At 37.2% G+C, this 22,552-nt stretch overlaps 1 protein-coding gene across 1 annotated transcript; it reads left to right on the top strand.

Annotated features, from left to right (window-relative positions):
• The first annotated feature begins 5,043 nt into the window (after positions 1-5,043).
• LOC127846411 (uncharacterized) lies at positions 5,044-22,445 on the top strand. Its single transcript, XM_052377637.1, has 8 exons — positions 5,044-5,532; positions 5,956-6,192; positions 10,006-10,063; positions 10,456-10,599; positions 16,547-16,654; positions 17,275-17,379; positions 19,628-19,732; positions 20,167-22,445. Coding segments are annotated over exons 2-8 (1,395 nt in total). The 5' UTR covers positions 5,044-5,532; positions 5,956-6,191; the 3' UTR covers positions 21,041-22,445.
• The last annotated feature ends 107 nt before the right edge of the window (positions 22,446-22,552 follow it).

Raw genomic sequence — 22,552 nt, 5'->3', positions numbered from 1 at the left:
TTCTTTATGGACACAGTGCTGTCCCTGCAGTCTTTATGGACACAGTGCTGTCCCTGCAGTCTGTTATGGACACAGTGCTGTCCCTGCAGTCTTTATAGACACAGTGCTGTCCCTGCAGTCTTTATGGACACAGTGCTGTCCCTGAAGTCTTTATGGACACAGTGCTGTCCCTGCAGTCTTTATGGACACAGTGCTGTCCCTGCAGTCTGTTATGGACACAGTGCTGTCCCTGCAGTCTGTTATGGACACAGTGCTGTCCCTGCAGTCTGTTAACTTTTTCTTCGAACAACTTCTTAACATGAACTGCAAAGCAGTTTTTAATGAAACTATTAAGAAATTATTCTTTGATGTGCCTTGTTCAAAGTTGTTCAAATCTTTCCGGTCCATCGCATATAGATGTCACCAGAGCTGAAACTTTACATTAAAAAAATAATTGTTCATATTTTGCGTGTAAAATAGTCTAGTGGTCCTCTAATAAGTTTGTTAAAGGCATGCCCCTGAGGGGAAAAAGAGCCAAGCCCCCTTGTGTCTTTTATTTACATTGACATGTTATGCTAAATATCTTCTCTGAAACTACAAGGCCCAAAGATTTAATATGTGGCATGTAACATCATATGGTGGTCCTCAACCAAATTAGTTCAAATCATTCCAATGAGGTAAAATTGGCCCAGCCCCACTATTTCTTTTAAATGTATTAGATGAATGAACACTTTCTAAATGAATGTAACATTCTTTGTTTGTCTCTAACAAGCTTATTTCCTTATATCTATATAATTAAAACTTTAAAAAAATTCTCTGGATCTCAAGGCACAGAGGTTTGGTATTTGACATGTTAAAATCCTATTGGGGGTTTTCTACCAAGTTTTTTTTTTAACATGCCACTGGGGTCAAAACAGGCTCTGCCTTGGGGATTACTTGTTTCCCGTTGATGTATATAGTAAAAAAAGCTTGTTTCAAACTGCAAGGCACAGGGCTATGGTATTTGACCAGTAACATACTTACATTGTATTGTAGAAATTTTCCAAGTTTCTTCAAATTGTGCCACTACGGTTAAAATTTGCCACATCCTGGATGTTTCTGGATAATTCTTGTTTCCATTGTAAATTGTGTTTATTGTAAAAGCGTGAAAAATCCCCCCTGAAATCGCATGACCAAGAGATTTTAAATTTGGCATTTAATTTAACATGGTTGTCCTCTACTAAGTTTTTTTTCTAATCATTTCCCTGTGATTAAAATTAGGTGTAACTTGTTTTAATTCTTTCTCTACTCAGTTGGAAAATGGTAGCGGTCTGTTGAAAAACATTGTTACGAGGAGATTTAAGTTTCAGTGAAACAATTTTGAAACTCGAGATGCTACACTTGTTTGGTCCAAACTTCATGAAACTTGCTCAGAACTTTTGTTCTAGTGACATCTCTGCCAAGTTGTTTTTCGGAAACGTCACAAAATTGGCTCAGAATAGTTCAATTCACTGAAGTCATAGGTGAGCCACCTAGAGCTGTAGCCCTTTTGTTCATACATATTTAAAATACATGTGTATATAAATTTGTGTGTTCTGAATTCTTCCAACACTTCTGGGTGGATTTCACACAAACTTCCCCGATAAATGGCCTTAATTTTTAGATGAGTGGAAATGTGTGCATTTTCACAGGGACCATTTAAGTAGAATAATGGCTTTTAGTGTTTTTTATTGTTTAATATTACGTATGTCCTTAAACAGTATGTGCATCTTCTCTTAAAGGGGCCTTTTCACAGATTTTAGCATTTTTTTAACTTATTTATTAAATGCTTTATATTGATAAATGCAAACATTGGATCATAAAAGCTCCAGTGAAAAATCAAGAAAAAAAATTAAAGAAGGAAAAGAACATTGCCCGGAGCAGGTTTCGAACCAGTGACCCCTGGAGTCCTGCCAGAGTCCTGAAGTAAAAACGCTTTAGCCTACTGAGCTATTCCGCCGAGTACACATTCTTGACGTATTTTATACCTTATATAAGCAATCTTCGTAGTTTCACAAAATTTAACGACAAAAACAGAACTCTCCAAATTATTCAATCGTTTCGCGTTGCAACGCTTTATAATTTTTAGGTTTTAAAATCGTCAAAAGATGCATATAATGGCTATATTAGAGCATGGTTAATGTTCAGTATTACTGTTTCCTCACAAATATCATAACTAAAACGAAAACTTACGAATCTGAAACAACTTTTTTCAATTTTGTCAATTTATCAAAGCGTGAAAAGATCCCTTTAAAATGGGAGGATGAACATTTTGTACAGCTGAATGGACCCTCATGTGAATGTGATCTCAACGTGAATATTGTATGCTGCAATCGATTTCGTCAGAAGCGTATGACAGTTTATCAAGTTTTAAGTAAACTAAGTGTAAGGCTGTTTTTCAAGCAAAGCATGTTTTTGGGGCATCAGTATCTGTGACACATATAGTCGGATTTCCTTTTATAACTATTTAGGCCAATTAAAAACAAATGCTTGCTTTAATTTGCTGAAATTTTATTTCATCCATCGTTATCATTATTGTTAAACACAAATTACTGATTGGTTTTTTTAAATCAGCTAAGTTTGTAGGATCAGGTAGGCTTTTAATAATCAAGATACGGCGTATACGAATAACTGTAACTGAATATCCATATGAAACATTGAATTATTTCTTTAATGGTCAATGCGATATTTACAAATCAATTCTAATACAAATTAAAGTGTAAGTGTGTTAAATGCTCTTTGCTCACGTGTAGCTATTTTACTCTTAAGCCACTCGAACGGAAAGCGTTTCCTTTGATTCTGATGTCAACTGATTATGTCCGTATCTCTTTAGAGAATGTATTTTCATCGATGGTTATGGTCAACACAGCAGCAGAAGGGTAAGGATTGTGCATATGAGAGTGGTCGAAACCACCCTTTTGGTAAATTGATAACATTAAAAAAAGTTGTTTCAGATTCACAAATTTTCGTTGTAGCTATGATATTTGTGAGGAAACAGTAATGCTAAACATTTACCATGCTCTATAATATCTATTATATGCATCTGTTGACGATTTAAAAACCTGAAAATTATAGAGCGTTGCAACGCGAAACGAGTGAATAATTTGGAGAGTTCTATTATTGTTGTTTTATTTTGTGACACTACGAGGATTGCTTAAATATAAAGTATAAAATACATCGCTGATTGCATCAGCGCGAATGGCCGAGTGGTGTAAGCGAAATACTTTTACTCCAGGGGTCAGTGGTTCGAGCCCAGTTGCGGGTTACTTTTTTTTCTTTCTTTAATTTTATTCTTGTTTTTTTGACTGGAGCTTTTTAGATCCAATGCTTAAATTTATCAGTATAAAGCATTTCAATACATGCCAAAATCTGTGAAAAGGTCACTTTAACGTTGTTATTGCATGTTGACGTATTCGCAACAGCGTGTTGTTGTTTTCTCGTTTAGTGTCAAGGATGTATCCCGTATTCGAATACAAATCTATGTGCCCGATAGCAGACAGATTAGCAATCGCTGCGTTAAATTCTTGTAGATATTCGACACAGAATGGCTGGCAAATTGTTATCATAATTGATGACATTCTCTGAAAAAAATGCTCTGCTTTGCGATAATCATTTCATCAAGAATATCTCTAATTTATTCTGTTCTATTCATACTAATAACTTTGCCAACTATTTCCAGGAAACGGGCTAGAACAAATAAATATATAAATGCTTTGAGCAATCGTCTGTGCGTTTGATAATTGTTAATTAAGAATTCCACGGCGACATATGTATACCACTAGTAATCATAGTAATGCAGTGCTATTCACGTCGAAACTGTTTCCATGAAATTCCTGGCCCATCATTAAAACCCAAATGGACCATGCTCTGTGAAAAAGGGGGTTAATGCATGTTCGTAAAGTGTCGACCTAGATTAGCCGGTGCAATCCGCACAGGCTAATCAGTGACGACACTTTCCGCTTTTATGATTCTTTTCGTTTCAAGAAAGTAGCTTCAAAGCAAAAATCAGTTTAGGCGGAAAGTGTCGTCACTTGCATTAACCCCCTTTTCACATAGAACGGCCCATATGTTTTTGCTTAAATTAACACACTAAGTCATACTCGCGTTAATGTTCCTCGTTTAATATGGCATCATCTTCAACGCTCTTCACTTCTGGTTTCCCTCTCTGATCAGGGTCTGATGTTTGTCGCTTGTCCGAATTATGTATCTTCTATTCAATCTAGAATCCATTTATACCTACCTGGCTATCTGTATCGACCGTCATGTTATGCGTTCGCCAAATGTACAGGTATCTTATAAATATTTTTGTAAAGAGTAACACTCATAAAATGCTGCTACAACATGATGTCTGATAATCGAGAGGCCGGTTTATACAAGGTAGTTTGTTTTAACTGGAAAAATATTCGGGGTATTTTTTGGTTCCTTGATCTTTCCATCTGTTTTCAGTGATAAGGGCAAGAGGCTGAAAGTCTGTTTACCGTAGGTTGGTAGGTACTGCGTATATGCATTTTAAGCTTCTGACCGAGAAAATAATGTGTGTTATATTGCAGTTATACGTAATGCCATTGTAAAAAATTATATTCAGCTACTAGACAAAGTAGTGGTGGTGTTGGTGGTGGTGGTGGTACTGTTGTATTAGTAGCAGCAGCAGTAGCGGCAACAGAAGCAGCAGCAGTAGCAGTAGTAGTAGCAGTAGTAGAAGTAGTAATAGTAGTAGTAGTAGTAGTAGTAGTAGTAGTAGTAGTAGTAGTAGTAGTAGTAGTAGTAGTAGTAGTAGCAGTAGTAGTAGTAGTAGTAGCAGTAGCAGCAGCAGTAGTAGCAGCAGCAGCAATAGCAGTTGTAGTAGTGGCTAATAGCAGTACCAGCAGCCCCAGTGAAATGATGTTCATAATTTTTTACTAATTCAGACATCGACCGTTAAAAGTATCCGCTGTACAGTTTTACGCAGGTAGCTTATCAACAAATCATGACGGATCTCGTCAGGGGACCCTCAGTCTGTACAAATGCTTTTTTCTCAATCAGATTCTCTGTGAATGAGATAGCGTTGCACGTAGTATTACGTAAAACGTCATGATTCTACGTGTGGTTTGAACGCGGGCTGGATATTTATTTGCCTGCATATATAACGTCGTGCCCGTTGAATGAACGTACTTGTTTTAGAGACCTACTAGATATTTCGGGACGACATTTGAGATTGGACATCCGTATCGTGATTGTAGAGGACAGTGTTGCTTATATGAACAGGTGTGTTTAGATCGCTAAAGTGACATTGAGTGACGTACGTTCATTTGGGAAATAAAATAACGTAATTTAATGCACGTGTGAGGCATCTTACTGAATGCAATTGCATACCGAACATCAGTGTAAGGAACTTAAATCGTTGCAGATGTGCGATTTTTATTTGAAGATTACGTCTAACACATAACGCTTATGTTGAAGTTGTCTAACAACCAGCTGATAACTCATCATCTATGCAACTTTATTGCGACCTGCCATGGAATAAAAAGTGAATACAGCAGGACCTGTTAGCTACCGGTAGTTCACACATGCAGCAAGTCAAACTATTGATGATTTTTCTTAGTCATAGACTCAAAAAGTTGTGTCGTAAATAACCGAATGTAGAATAACATAAATACATTTCGCAAGACACGTAATACACTCGATACACATCCACTGCGATTTTAAACTGTAACGCTATTATCAGTAACAACTGCAAGCGATATTTTATAGCTCCTACTTTGAAAAAGTCACTGCTGTGCAAACGCGAATTTATACAAATATATTACAACGACTGCAACCTGTATTTATAGTATACAAACGCTCATTGTAAATGCAAAATCATCTAATACATATATTAACATGTAAACGACCTCACTTGCATATATGTAGAAAAAAACACTGTTAGGCACACGTACTGCTCGTTGTTTTACTAACTTGTATATATAATTTTACTTACAGCGCAACCGAAAAGCTGTTGGAAAACTGTACGAATATACACATATCACCACATAGAACAACGCAAAATGTTTTGGTTCACAGATACTGGATACAATTCGTGGATAGTTAATAATACATAATTGACTAGCATGTAACCACGTGCGTTGACGGGGAATGCTGATTACTACAACTGGCATTGCAAATTGTATTCTGAATAGGAGGACAGTACGGACAAGCAAATAACGAGAGAAAAAGAGAGTAAGTATGTTTATATTTTTATTAACTATTATAAAGGTTCTTAGGTTGTACGGTCAGCGTAGATTAAGACGAGTCTGGTCAGTAGCTACCCTGATTGCTATAAAGTCATGCACTGTTTCGTGGTTTCATTAGCGGACAAGGAAGCGATGCGCCGGCTGGTCTGGAGCTACGCTGGCCGCATATGTCATAAGGTCGGTTTTCGCATGATGCGGCAATCATAATGTACTAGAAGTGCGACATGTGCAACTGTTCAAACATCAATTTGTTGTAGAGCTGGATAACAAAGATCGGATTGCTATTGGATACGTTTTATACCGATTACCCGTCGTCCTGCAAATGTCCCATTGGTTATGCAAAGTCCGCTACCTTTTTAACATGTGTTCCTGAATTAGCTTTCTCGTATTTCTGTCGATTACTTCCTCGTATTTTCCCCACATATTTCGATGTTGTACGTCGCATTCATTTTAGTTTTCATTTAACGCCATAATTAATGACGAATATACGTGTTGCTTTTAAATTCAGTTGTTTCTTAATATGTATTACGGATGTAAGTGTATTAAGCGTTTGAAATTAGTCCGCTTCTTTTTTAATATGCATATCTCGATATCTGGTGATGTATATCGTCGCATAATAATCGCAGTTCATCACTTTCAAATCAACGCTCGTCATTTGTAAGCAAATTGGCCGCATAAATAACGACGCTCGGATATTCCAGTATACGTTTTTTAACCAGCTATTGGCCGCATTATTTATAATACTCGGGTGTAAACAGATATTTTGAAACAGCAATTGACCGCAAATGTTCCAATAATCGGTTATATATCTGTGTTTTTTTTTATCTGGCATTTGACACTATAACTAACAATACTCTGGTATATACTGGTATGTTGATTTACCAAATGGCCGCATAACTTACATTACTCAGGTACCGTATACCGGTAATTTTGGTCTAGCAACTGGTCGCTTTACATTCAATTCTCTGGCATATACCGGAATTCTGACCAAGCCATTTACAGCAGACTTACAATACCGGTACTCGAGTATATACCGGTATTTTATCTAGCAATCGGCCGCATAACTTACATTATTTAGGTTTATACCGGTATTTTGGTCTAGCAATCGACCGCGTTACTTAATTTTCGGGTATATTCCGGTATTTTGGTCTAGCAATCGGCCGCATAACTTACAATACTCTGGTTAATACAGGAATTTTTATATTTTTGAGATTGGCCGCATAACTTGCAGAACTCTGGTGTTAACCGTGTTTTTTCTCTAGCAATTGGCCGCATAACTTGCATTACCGGTACTCAGGTATATACCGGTATTTTAGTTTAGCAAGCGGCAGTATAACTGACAATATTCCGGTATATACCGGTATTTTTATTGATCAATTGCACCGGTATTTTTATTGATCAATTGCACGCAGTATATACAATTCTCGGATATATTGGTATTTTTATGTAGCCATTAGCCATACTTAAATAGGGGTCGGAATTTGCTGAACACACATTCAATCATATGTAACGCCTTCACCATAACAATAGCATGAACAATTATTAAATTCTTGTTTCTTGTTTGAAAGTCAACATTATATATCTTACAAAAAGGCAACAAAAAGTTACCAAACCAAAAATGTGTTTGGGGTTGATTCATCATTCAAGAAAAAACAACAACTAAAGAAATGCTCGAGAAATGCCCGCCGTCGCAAGAAAAAGAAGACCGGCCGGTATTCCATGTGTCCGCGTCCGAGTTCCGCGTCCGTGTGTCCGAACGAACTGGTTGAAATCTGTTGGAGCTATTTCATGTATCCGCGTTCCGCGTCCGCATTTTTCGTCCGCGAACGAAAGGTCGACTTTCAAGCATAGATATTAGTGAAAAAATAATAAATTGAGTAAGGGATCAACCTGAAATATACAACCAACATATGAAAGAAAACAAAGAAAAAGACGTCAACCAAGACGTAGGTCCTGAACTCTTCATCGTTCAGTTCTAATTCTCTAACAAGAAGGTAGTATGTGCCGTAAGTTTGACGCTTTCTTATGATGGCACGTGTCCAGTACCTATGTCTGCGTTTCCTTCTACTAACATGCAGTACTGCCGCAGCAGTCATCATAAAAAATGTGTGCTCTTCTAATAACGATATCTTAGTTCAAGTACCAACACGTTTGGAATGAGCTTTTTACACGGAAAGGCTAAAATAATAAGAGGATGCATAAAATAGATACCCCGTGTCCGTATACGGAACGCGGACACGGAACGCGGACGCGCAGCGCGGTAACGGATGCATGGAAGACCGCTGATTTTCCATCAGCAGATACGCTTGTATGGATACTCCGCGTGCTACCCTTCTTTTCTTCGAGCGCATCGTATAAAACAACCAACGGGTTAACGTGACGTATAGTGGATGTAATAATCACATTAGAGCTCGTTTAATGCTGCCATACTGTGTCTGTGCTAATGAAACGAGTCGTATAATTCCCATTAAATACTTTCTTATCTTGATTTATTGTATACGCCTTCCACGATGGGTGTGTAGACCAAACAGAAGCAGTGGAATTTACAACATCAAGCATTAAAATCAAAGCGTTCATTTAACATTAAATGTCGGTCGCAAATGCATTATTTTGTTGCTGCTTAAGCCTTTAACTTTAATTTTGTGATTGCGTTGAGTCTGACGACCATATAAAGGTATTCGGTAAAATTTATACTCTGCGTGTGTTCAAATTCAGGTGGAATCGTCGGCATGGTTACCGATGTAAGAGTTATACAGAACAACCGATAAAAAGACTTGTTCACATGAGCACAACGTGCTCATGGTGAGCTTTTTTGATCAATTATGTACATCTTCCGTCTTCTACATTTAGGCCTACCATGTGAACACGTAAGGGGTGACATTCAACATGCATTGTTCAATCGTCATGAAAATTGGTTATAACATTTGTTCAAATTATTGTTCGGCCGAGTCAAAAACTGGGCCACGTGTGGTAAAAAATTATTAGGTCATTTAGTCCAATTAAATTCGGATTATCACTAACCAAACTTAAATATATAACGCGACAAAAAAAAGAGAATGAACTGAGATTTTGAAATTAACTGTTCTATTTCTTTTTGTTAAGTGCATCAATATATACACTGCATCCGTGCTGTTCATATACAAACGAAGCTGAAATTTAGCAGATCTTCATAAGAATGGTGTAACCTTATCACAGTGTTGTATTTTTTAGAATTGCCTATAATACATGTAGATTGAATTGATATTCTAACTTTACAAATTAAATTACAATTATGAACATTGTAAAGCTTATGAACACTGTAGACGTCTGTTTTGCGCAATCATCATACAATGTCGCATGTCGTTTGTTCTAATATCAGGGCCGAGTTCGCAAAATGTTTTAAACATGGCCACAAAGGCGGGGATGCAGTTTGCCTTATTTGTATGTATTGAAAGTTTATGAACAAGCTTAATGCCACTTTAATTCGCTGGTGCAATCACCACGAAATAAAATGCTCAGCACATTTTTTTTCTAATGACACCATGGTCGAGTTCTAACATGGTTACGGATGTTTCTCATAATCTGCTTAGAACAATTGCTAAGATTTTCGGTCCCAGGTGCTAGAGGTACTATAGACAGTGTCAAGTGGCATAGTTTGCCTGCGTGGTTTCAGTTATATTATATGCTAGCAAATTCTAGTTTGTATTGATACACTTTTTTACTTTAAAATGCTATATTATCCATTTCCGTTTACCAAACGGAAATTCGCGAGTTTTAATTTATCACATTTAAGTAATGGTTCTCTGACTGTCATTCACAGTGTTTAACGTCCTGGGCAGAATCTGCGAGTCCAAGGACCAGACATACAAAATAAAAAGGTAATCAACAATTTTGAACCATTATTGTTTTCTTGTCATTACAACTTTAATAGGCTCTATTCCGGTATCTGGTATTATGGAACGGACGCATATTTACCCGACAATCCACTGTTTCAGAAAAAAGAGTATACTGAGAAAAGTAAACCATAACATGTTATCTTTAAGCTTGAATTTGAAATGTTCTGTAAAAGTACAGTTCACAAAAAAGGGCTTGTGAGTATAGTCCCAAATATTGATAGCAAACGATAACTTTATGTTGCATATCATAAAACATTCACGGATGTCAAAATAATAAAACGAAGCTTAACATCTATTGATGACGGCTAAGAGTTTTTCGCACGGTCGACTTGTTCTCAACGTTTTATGTTCAGAATGATGCGTTTTCGTTGCAGTTCAAGCCATGAGGCGCGGTCTGTGAGTGACGTGACACTGGTGGCGGTGCGCGATGGGCCACTTAGACGAACACCGGAACCACGCAATCTCGAACAGGCGTCCTCCGGAAACTCTCGACACGGAGATCACTTTGGGGAATCAAGGTATCGTGCATTTGCAGTTTGCGACGGCAAGATATGCACACGCGCCTCATTAATCTGAGTTGAAAATCCCTCTATTTATCGAGTACTCTTTTTAAATTTGAAAGTGTTCACTGAAGTTACAAAAAGCAAATGTCATTCCATTTAGTGTACATAAACATATCTAATAAAAAGTACTTTAACAATTTGTTCGTATGTAAAGTCGCATAATTATGCCACAGCATAAAGCCTACGTGAGCAAACTTTTATACATATTGACACGTCTTTGCGGCGCCGCGCAACGCGTAAACTAGTATCAACCGTTGCGTATAGATGTACGTGGAGGAACCTTGCCTTTTCGCGCTCATACGGAATAAACATGTAAGATCTATAAATAAAACATAAGGAGACAAGTCAGCGTTGTTTATGAAGACGACAACAACGACGAATTCGATGTTGATGCTGCTGCTGCTGATGATTATGACGATGATCATGATTATGATGATCGTTTGTATTTATATCAAAAAGTATGCGGCGTAATGTGCTTTTTGCTGACGTCTATGCAGAGACATCCACATGCGACGTCGCGTTTTATTTAATTAAACAGGATACACATTAATGTAACATTCTGCTTTTAAAGCAAATAAACCACTCCCGCTGAACTACGTTACAATGGGAGGTGCGTCTGTACGACAACGCGATACGGCCTCATAACTACAACGGTTACGGTTTCTTTACACAGTTTGTTGACGATACGGGATTTTGTTAAAATAAATGGTAAATTACGGTAAGTTTGAATAGTTTTTGTATGTGTAAGCCAATGTTTATTTAAATACGGATACTGTGCATCTCTTTCATAGCTTGCCATGTAATTTATTGCTATATTATCGATAAAATGGAAGTTTTAAAGACCTGTATAGACAACTCATAAAATAATTGGAATATAATTCAAAGTCTGACATTAAACAGAAGAAAATGCAAACAAACGTAAGCAAGAAAGAATATTGAATCAATCTTATCAAGATCTGTCTCAAAATTAACTGCATGTAAGTGTAACGAGAGAAATTTTGATGAATTAAAATGTTACGGCGTCTTACAGAGAGTGTTACAGTGCATTTACTACAACATTTTTAAGGTTACGGTATATTTTCGACATTCAATTTAGTTAAATGCTATTAACAAATGTTCAAAGTCTTGTAAAATATTGTAGTACTGATTTATTTAAAAACAAAACATAAACAAATATGAATGAATTTGCGATTCTAAGATTAATTCAGTCTTTATTTAAATATTTTTACTATTATTTTATCTAAAAATAATTGAACCAAATCTTTAAAAAAAATGTATTACTGATTGATTATAAAAATGCCATAAAGAAATACAAATAAATATTACCCAAATGAAGTCTTGGTTTTAAATGACCTTAATATGTTATTGAATTCCTCACTTAAGATGTGTGAAATATTTTCTACATTCCTGTAAATTATTTACAGTAATTGAGGTAATTAATAACTGAATAATTATGTTAATGATTTACTCAATTTACTCAATTGAAGGAATGCACTTTTTACAAATTGTGCATGAAAGAAAATAAACCCATGATATTTTGTATTCTTTTATTTTATTTATATTATACATATACATTTACATAATTTACAACATGCACCATATAACAGTGAAGAAACATTTCAATAATATAGGTCAGTCACATAACAATATTATAATTTTAATATAATATTTGCATGTTATAAACATTTACATAATTTGTAATGCATACATTTAGCACAATACAAGCACATTTTAAACATAAAAGTACATGCAGAAAATTATCACATTATTCTCTGTCACACATATATAATTAAGTTCAATATCATTTAACAGTTCATTCGTCGTCGTCAAACATATGGCGCATCGCAGTTGAGGGTCCCAGGGCGTTGATGTGACTGATGATGAGCATGGCCTTGAAGGATCTTTGCTGTGCATACTGAAGGAAGATTGCCGAAACGCACAGCCAGGCTTTACACCATTGTTTATCAGAACATCCGACCCAAAAAGTGGCATTTATCGTTGAAACGCGACAGGGACAAAGTATCAAATATAAAAAGCGGACATTTAACATCTGCGGTAAAGATATTACATCTGATTCAGTGAATTATAACGACATAACTGGGAAAAGTGAAATTAATTCACCCATAAAAAGCCCACATCATAAAAAACCCAAATATTTAAAAGATACCATATCTCATCCCAGGGAATTATTTGTTGAGACTGAGAAAGCAAAACATGAATCGAGGAAGGAAATCTCCATGCTTGTAATTTTGCCTTCCTGCAGGCGCTGTAACGCTGTAATGAAGACACCGTAACGTGCCTTAGTCGTAAGAGAAGATACCGTAACATGTACACGGAGTTGACATGCTACAACTATTTTGCAAAATCTGATTGAAATCACCAATAATAGTATACTAATGGGCATCACATGTTTGTAAAAGAGTGAACTTGATACAAATCATTGAAAATAATCATCGTGACAGATACTGCAAGCCTGAAACAACGAATTAATTGGAGTTTCAATGTTTTGAACTTTAACTTCTTTCTTTTATTATGATTTCACGCTAGAAAATGCCTCGATAGCTTAGGTAGCGAGTTAAGAAACATTACTAAATGGAAATAAATGCCATATCCCTTTTTACGTGTAAGTTTAAACAAAGACTTTACCTTGTCAACGCGTGTGTATGCCTATAAATGTCAATATAAAGAAGTGACACGTCAAGACGCCGTAACCGTTGTAGTTATGACGCCGTATCGTGTTGTCGTTCAGGCGCACCTCTCATTGTAACGTAGTTCAGCGGGAGTGTAAACAGACTAAGAAATAGTATATCTAAATATCGCGATTGCTATGGGGTCTCATGTTTAGGTTTCGCAAATATTCAGTTCGTAACGATGGACTCAATATGGTGTTCATCGCAATATTAGAACCGACCTGTGATATTCACGCTGGCATTTATATTAGCTGTATACGATCTGCTGTCGTTAATCAGCGATGAATCAGTTTGCGTAGATAATCGCGTCCCATTAGCATCGTTTCTCAAACAGGTGTATCTCCTTTAGCCGGCTATCAGCATCGCCATGTTAGCAAGAATGCACGCCAGCCGCGATAAGACATTCGATAGCTCCGCAGACATGTAGCTTTCAGTTCCTGTATTTTCAATATGTTCGGTAGATAAAACATGTGATAGTTTATTCTGATGTTAGAAATGTTATAAATCGGCCATATTAAAAAAATCACTTATAAATATTATCGCTGAAAGCTTGAATAACATTTTGATTGCCTGCGCATGGACGATTTAATGACATCGTGTTTGTTTGTTTAAATACATAGGAATAACATTTCCCAAGTCGGTTGCCTTGCAAAATAGTAAAAAAAATCATAAAAAATCCTAATAAAATGTAAATGTTAAAAATTTAAAATGTTAATAATTTAAATAAAGAATAATTTAATCGTCGGTTATTATTTGTTATTGATGCGTAATTAACTTGAAATTGTAATTCTATACACCTTATAATTATATAAGTTAGGTTGGATGGTTGTGGATATGCTACACAATATCCAGCCTAAATTATTTGCGATAATAACTAAGCGGGCCCCGCCGTAATGTGTTTGCTTGCATGGCAACATTTGTTTTAGAGAGTAGAATAATATTTGTAAATATGGCACCTGTCTCATATATTTATATTTCAATGATCAATCAGTTATTTTGTGTTTGAGTTATGATGTAGAGAATACAATATATAAAAATGAAAGAAAGGGAGGTAATTAAAAAGAAGACTATATACAGGTACTGTTCTTGATCACTGTATTTTTCCTTAAACTCATCTATTCATTTTGCAGTGAATACTTCAGTGTTCAAATTAAAATATTCTTTTAAAATAAAATAAAGGGAGATATTAAAAATTGAAAAGATAAAATATTTACTAAAATGAAATTAAATTAAATATCATTTAAAATTATAAATAAGTAGAAAATAAATTTAAAATAAAATAAAATAAAGGGAGATAATAAAAAAACTACGACCGAAAGAGGCATGGTTCATGTTCACTGCACTTCTCCTTGTTACCATCTGTTTATATTTCTAGTTTCAAATAAATCCCTTCAGTAGAATTATGCTCCGGGCAAAAATTTACTTTGAAATTAAATAAAGGGAGATAATTAAAAAACTAAGGTAGATTTAGTTATGGTTCTTTGTCACTGCACTTCTAGTTGCCATCTTTTTATATTCTAAGTTTAAAGTATTAAAATCCGTTGAATAGATTTGGAGTTATGCCCTGGACAAAGTTTCGGACGGAAAGACGGACGCACAGACGGACAAACGGACGGGACCAAAACCATATCCTCTCCGAAAAAAAAATCGGCGGGTATAATCAAGCAAAGAAGTTGAATGCAAAGCGGCTGAAGTGCATTATTTTCTAGTATGTTAGGATGCTTCCTACGTTGGCAGATCAGTGTACATGTAGTTAAATATAACACACGCGTATCGTTAACTTTAAGTATCTTGACAACTATAAACATTATACAAGACAGAATACAATTAAGAAACAAAAACATGTTTGATGCGAACGTCTTTGTTAGTAATCAGGAACGTCTAACAACATGCTCGCCCTAATTTCATGAACGCAGTACCCCTTAACGGTTCTACGTTCCATCAACACATCAGCAACTCGAGCAATTTGTTTGTTCGAGATAATTGATATTAATTTAGAACGACTTCCGTCTACTACCGGAAACTTGGGTTAATCAAGCTCGTTTATTGCAAAAGAACTTCAGGTATCACACTCTACAATCATGAAGCTATCAGTGCGTGCCAATTTTGATAAACGCACCTTGATTGTCGAGGGCGCGTTTCCGCCTTCGGGACGTTTACATTAGTCACGTTCTGAGAAAACTGGACATAATGCATGTGCGTAAAGTGTCGTCCCAGATTAGCCTGTGCAGTCCGCACAGGCTAATCAGGGACGACACTTTCCGCTTTTGTGGTATTTTTCTTTAAAAGGAAGTCCCTTTTTACCGAAATTCTTGTTTAGACGGAAAGTGTCGTCCCTGATTAGCCTGTGCGGACTGCACAGGCTAATCTGGGACGACACTTTACGCACATGCATTATTCCCAGTTTTCTTAGAACAAGACACTCATGATGAACTTGAATTTATGGACGTCTTTATGCGATGTGAATAATTACAAAATCAATGTTGCTCGTCATAGTTCAGTTATATTACATTCTTAAAATATATTTGGGGTTGTGCTCTGTGAAAAAGGGGTTTAATGCATGTGCGTAAAGTGCCAGATTAGCCTACCTCACCTTCCGCCTTAACTAGTTTTTTTTGCTATGAAGAAACTTTCTTGAAACGAAATACCATAAAAGCGGAAAGTGTCGTCCCTGATTAGCCTGTGCGGACTTCACGTGCTAATATGGGACGACACTTTACGCACATGCATTAAACCCCTTTTTCACAGAGCACGGCTTATTTAATAATGTTTTGTTGGGAATTTGTGAAGTCGCGCAAAAGTCGCGCAAGTGATGCATGTTAAGGTATTTCGTTTCCCCGCGAAATTCATGACAATTATGCATGGTATTTACTGCTGGCAATCATCCGCTATTAGTCTGGCTGTAGAGTATGCGGACTCGCGGACTTCATTTACAAATCTGCAGTAAGACTAATTGACTATTGTTTAATTTAACTTCAATGACTTTTCAATGAACTATAACGCAAGTTTACAGTATTTGCGACTTATGTACATAATAATCAATTTCACCTTTTCGTTTTGCAATTAAATTGTCTTCTTAATGTGTATTATCTGATATAACACAAATGGTGAAGGTAAATACTATGAACAGTCGTACTGAACTTAGTTACGGCGTCGTTTAGTCGCGTTCTACGCAGTTGCAGCAGTAACACACTGGTATACCCGTGTTTCAGGATCCTCAGCGACACGGCGCTCGTGCGAGATTACCTCGTGGCACGTCGCAGGGCTCTTTCCAGTCAGCACAGCGTCTCCGTGCACGAGGAAAGGGAGGCATTACTCAGGTTGTGATAAACACACACATGTGATACATTGTTGCGTGCGATTTAATGTCTGCATATAAAAAACATGTTTTAGCTGTGATTGTGTGTTTTCGTATCTCATTATTTAGATATTTTTTTGCATATAAGAGCACGGTAGAAAACGAGGTAGTGTTGATTATGTTCTATACAAAATGTAAAGCTCAGAAGCCATCAATTAGTCCAAGTATATGGACTAATGTCAACGAATCCATATACAAATATTCGAATATACGTGTATTTATTTGTGTCGTGTTCTGAGAAAACTGGGCATAATGCATGTGCGTAAAGTTTCGTCCCAGATTAGCCTGGGCAGTCCAAACAGGCTAATCAGGGACGACACTTTCCGCCTAAATTGGATTTTTGCTAAGAAGATACTTCATTTAAACGAAAAATGCCATAAAAGCGGAAAGTGTCGTCCCTGATTAGCCTGTGCGGACTGCACATGCTAATCTGAGATGACACTTTACGCACATGCATTATGCCCAGTTTTCTCAGAACACGACACATTTAAATACGAACTGTTATGAATGCCCTTTCGACAAACGTTGAAATAAGACAACCATCAAATTAGACCCAACGACACGTGTCGCTGTGTTCTGCAGGTACATCGACGTTCTGGACTTGGCTCAAACAACATTGGAGAAGGTCTGCCAAGAGTTAGTGGACGCCAAAGACTCGCTGGCTGCCCTTGAAGAGATAAAGGCGAGGTGGGCACTTAATGCAAGATAAATATAATATGTTTTAGTAGCAAGAAAATCAGGGTTACAGCTTAGAGGATTTACTGAACTTGATGCAGTGTTTATATAGCAAACTACAATTTAAATAAACCAACTTAAGAACGATATTTCCATGTTTCATTTGTGTGTAACTGGGTCATAATTTAACTAATGTTATATACAACTTTGAATCTTAATAATTGTTTATTGATACGTAATCAGTACCGCTAATTCTATAATTCATAGCATTGTAGAGAATAATAAGTTGTTTGTAACTAGTTGTGTTTATGGTAATCATTAGCTATGTATTTAAATGATTGAACTGTTAAAAGTTTGTTTACATGAAAAACCGTTTTCAACATTCAACGTTCCTTTTGTTTATTTTGAAAGCGTGAACACACTTGTGTCTATTTGGTAGTTATGGTAACCATGTAAATACCACCTGCCCCAGTCGCTAATTTAATTATTCCATTCCTCATTCGAAATGAAGTCTGCGCGTTCTCTTGTAGACTGCGTTTAGATAGTGCGCACCAATTTAAACAAGTAATGTTTAAGTGGGTAAAACAAATGATATTACCGTGTAGTACTAACATCATGTACGATGTGAGCCACGTCATGCTAAATGATTCTTATAACGAATGCGGACAGGGTAGCTCCAGACCAGAAATCGCGCATTCTGGTGAGGAGCTCCTGGTACATGTATATTGTCCGCTAAAGCCTTAGAGGTCACGCAATGTTTCCTGGTCTATTAAGCGGACAGGGTAGCTCCAGGCCAGAAATCGCGCATTCTGGTGAGGAGCTCCCGGTATATTGTCCGCTAAAGCCTTAAAGGTCACGCAATGTTACCTGGTCTATTAAGCGGACAGGGTAGCTCCAGACCATAAATCGCGCAGTTTTGTGAGGAGCTACCGGTATAGTGTCCGCTAAAGCCTAAAAGGTCACGCAATGTTTCCTGGTCTATTAAGCGGACAGGGTAGCTCCTGACCAGAAATCGCGCAGTTTTGTGAGGAGCTACCGGTATATTGTCCGCTAAAGCCTAAAAGGTCACGCAATATTTCCTGGTCTATTAAGCGGACAGGGTAGCTCCAGACCAGAAATCGCGCAGTTTTGTGAGGAGCTACCGGTATATTGTCCGCTAAAAGGTCACGCAAGGTTTCCTGGTCTATTAAGCGGACAGGGTAGCTGACCTCATATTGCATAGCGCATGTTTCCGCACGACGTTGGTAATAATAAGCTTTCGTAAAGCAAATGGTATATTTTGTAAATATTAAAATATTACAAATGTATATTGAATAACGGCTCTGAAGATTCTTTTAATTAAATTCACAATTACTTATATTGTTAATATACATGTATATCTTTGGATAACCTAACGTTATACACGTGTCGTCCCAGATTAGCATGTGCAGTCCCTTCCTCACAAGCTAATCAGCGATAACGCTATCCGCCTAGACTGATTTTCGTTTAGAAGAAACTTCCTTTTAACATTCCAAAAAGTGAGAATACCGTCCCTGATTAACCCGTGCGGGCTTAAAGGGATCTTTTCACGCTTTGGTAAATTGACAAAATTGAAAAAAGTTGTTTCAGATTCGCAAATTTTCGTTTTAGTTATGATATTTGTGAGGAAACAGTAATACTGAACATTTACCATGGTCTAATATAGCCATTATATGCATCTTTTGACGATTTTAAAACCTAAAAATTATAAAGCGTTGCAACGCGAAACGATTGAATAATTTGGAGAGTTCTGTTTTTGTCGTTAAATTTTGTGAAACTACGAAGATTGCTTATATAAGGTATAAAATAGGTCAAGAATGTGTACTCGGCGGAATAGCTCAGTAGGCTAAGGCGTTTTTACTTCAGGACTCTGGCAGGACTCCAGGGGTCACTGGTTCGAAACCTGGACCGGGCAATGTTCTTTTCCTTTTTTAAATTTTATTCTTGATTTTTTACTGGAGCTGTTACGATCCAATGCTTACTTTTATCGATATAAAGCATATAATGAATAAGTTTAAAAATGCCAAAATCTGTGAAAAGGCCCCTTTAACATGCTAATCTGGGGCGACATTCATTTGTAAAGTTTTCTCAGCACTAGGCTCAAAAGATGTAACAATGTCATCCCGCAGAGGCTGATCCTAGTGGACCCTTTCTTTACGCACACGTGTATGTAGCGCCCCCTCCCCTATCCTAAACCACTCCGACATGCCTCACATTGAAGAAGTGTGTTCCACGTCCGCAGGTTCCTGGTCGAGCACGAGACTCTGATAGCTGAGAATTACAGAAAGACTCAAGAGTTAGCGGAAGTCATGAAAATAAACAGCGGCCTAAATAAGGAAATAGACAGGTGAGCGAGGCATGCCATTTCCTGGAAATGTGTACTTGTATTTGTGTGCCATGTATTGCGTTGTTTAAGTTGTAACAAATGCATACAATATTGTTCACAGAGAAGTTGATAACTGTACATACCGGTAAGTTATATACTCCATGATGGTATAAAGCTTTTATGGAGAGAAAATGATGAAAGGCACATTAGCAACATTAAACTTTTGTGTTGTAGCTGTAATAACAAGTCATTTGAAATAAATATACGTAATAAAATATACAATCAGAGTAATCATTGATACATTCCTGTACTTTATGAGCAAATACTCGTGAAGCGTAACAAAATCTACACTATAAGTAACGTACTGTATGCGAGTGTACGCGCCACTCTATGTTTATCAGAGGTAATACTTTGTTAACACTATGGTGCCATTCTTTGCATTTTTTAATTTCCAGATTAAAGGGATCTCGAAACTCCCGACATTTCAAGTCCCTGCGGAAGTTTACCTCCACGACAGACATGGCAAAGGCCAGGTTCGTCTTAATAGACGAGCTGAACGTCACTTCCGGTCTGGACAAAAACAGCTGCCGAGTTACCGGATGTGTACTGGCATCCCACTGCACGCTAGCCCTCGCCGACTGCAACAACAGCGCAGTGAAAATACTGGACGTGAACACGAACACAATAGTGGAATACCACCAGTTACCGGCGGCCCCTTGGGACATTACAGCCCTCCCCAACGACGAACTCGCCGTCACCCTTCAGTTAAGGAAAGAGATACAGATTATTTCCAAATACAGGGCCATGTTCTTGAAAGTCGACGGCGATTGTCGGGGAATTGACTTCTTGTTTAAGCACAACAGCCTCGTGGTATCGTACGTGGACCCAGAAAAAGTAGAAATTCTGGACCTACAAGGCGTTGTGTTGAAATCGTTTACATTTCGTGAAGGCAATGTGATGTTTCTGCGTCCGCATTACGTGTGCAGCTCAAGTAACGAGGACTATATCTTCGTCTCCGACACCATGAAACACACGATTACAAAACTCTCCGTTACAGGCGACACATTCGAGTCCTACAGCGACCCGGAATTGGCGGAACCAGAAGGGCTATGCTCCACGAGTGACGGCGGGCTGCTGGTGTGCTCTTATAGCCAGAATTACATCCACCTCGTTTCCAAGAATTTGGAGCGCATCAGCGCCCTCCTGTCGTCTGCGGAAGGAATCGAGGAGCCGCAGGCGATATACTACGACTGGAAAACCAACAAACTGTACGTGGCGCTGTACAAGAACAATATAAAGGTGTTCACTGCGCAGCCGTCAAGTAAGTAGCGTTAATGAGGCGGTCGAGTGGTATTGACTGACATTTGACCATAAATTTTAAAAGACGGTTTTAGTTACAAACGTATATTGATTCACCTGTGTGATCGGCCTGGACAAATAACAGTGCTGATCATGTAAGACTTACGATAAGGATAGAAAAAAAGGAGCTTCTCAGATAACTATGGACCATAACGGAACTACTCAGATAACTATGGACTAAAAGGGAGCTACTCAGATAACTATTGACTAAACGGGAGCTACTCAGATAATTATGGACTAAACTGGAGCTACTCAGATAACTATGGACTAAATCGGAGCTACTCGGATAACTAAGGACTAAAACGGAGCTACTAAGATAACTATGTACTAAAAGAGAGCTAGTCAGATAGCTATCGACTAAAGAGAGCTACTCAGATATCTATGGATAAGTATTGGCTGAAAGGGAGCTATTTAGATAACAGTGGACCAAAACGGAGCTACTGATATAACTATGAACTAAAACGGAACTACCCAGATAACTATGGACTGAAACGGAGCTTTTCAGATTACTATGGGCTAAAAGGGAGGTACTCAGATAAATATGGACAAAAACAAAGCTGCCCAGATAATAATGGACGAAAACGGAGCTACACAGATAACAATGGACCAAAGTGGAGCTACTCAGATAACATTGAACTAAAACGGAGCTCCTTATATAACTATGAACCAAAACGAAGCTACTAATATAACTATGAACTAAAACGGAGCTACTCAGATAACTATGGACTTAAACTGAGCTACTCAGATAACTTTGAACTTAAACGGAGCTACTACTAATGGTACACAACCACAGACACTAAACATTTACACTAGCATTAGTAATAATGCTCAGTTGTCACTTGCCACGATGAAAATGTTGTTTATACAACAATCGTTGGTGTTTTACTAACATTTATTAATGGTAGATTTAAACACTTACTTTAGAAAATGTGCAATATATTTATTTTCGTTTGATATTAAATTGTACTAGATAGTTTTCAAAACTTGTAATGCTAGTTGTCTGTCACGTTTTTTGTTTGTGTATTGAAAAACATTAAATAATAATGAGGTCGCCGTGGTGTAATGGATATGGTGTCCGCCTAGCGACCGGGAGGTCACGGGTTCGATCCCCACCGTGGGAGCGTTCTTTAGATCTCCCCAAAGACACCAAGTACTGGTTCTAAGCCCAGGAAACGGACTCGACAGCGTTTATATAAGCCTAATGCTTTCGATGCAATCGAGCTTAAATAAATAGGTTTAAACTAAACTAAATAATAATGTTATTTACTAGTGTCTGGACATTGATTGTATATACATGTATTTTACGAAAAAATGTTTTTAAGAATTACTCATGACCTTTTAGTATTTTTATGAAAATAAATGTTCCAAAAACGTTTGTATTTATTTAAATGAAGTCGTAGTTACTAGTGGAATTCATTATAAAACTATGTAGCTCAAAATCAAGATTACTTTCTCCCATACAAAGATTTGACACGAAGTAAA

This window comes from Dreissena polymorpha, chromosome 9, assembly GCF_020536995.1.
Source record: "Dreissena polymorpha isolate Duluth1 chromosome 9, UMN_Dpol_1.0, whole genome shotgun sequence".
NCBI lineage: Eukaryota > Metazoa > Mollusca > Bivalvia > Myida > Dreissenidae > Dreissena > Dreissena polymorpha.
Note: the sequence above shows the minus strand (reverse complement) of the source record. Positions and strands in the feature narration are given on the sequence as shown.

What these genes read in the sequence shown, in the direction of transcription:
- LOC127846411 (XM_052377637.1), top strand. An exon ending in CAGACATACAAAATAAAAAG is followed by an intron (nt 10,064 to 10,455) that starts GTAATCAACAAT and finishes TTTTCGTTGCAG; the next exon opens with TTCAAGCCATGAGGCGCGGT. An exon ending in CTAAATAAGGAAATAGACAG is followed by an intron (nt 19,733 to 20,166) that starts GTGAGCGAGGCA and finishes TTTAATTTCCAG; the next exon opens with ATTAAAGGGATCTCGAAACT.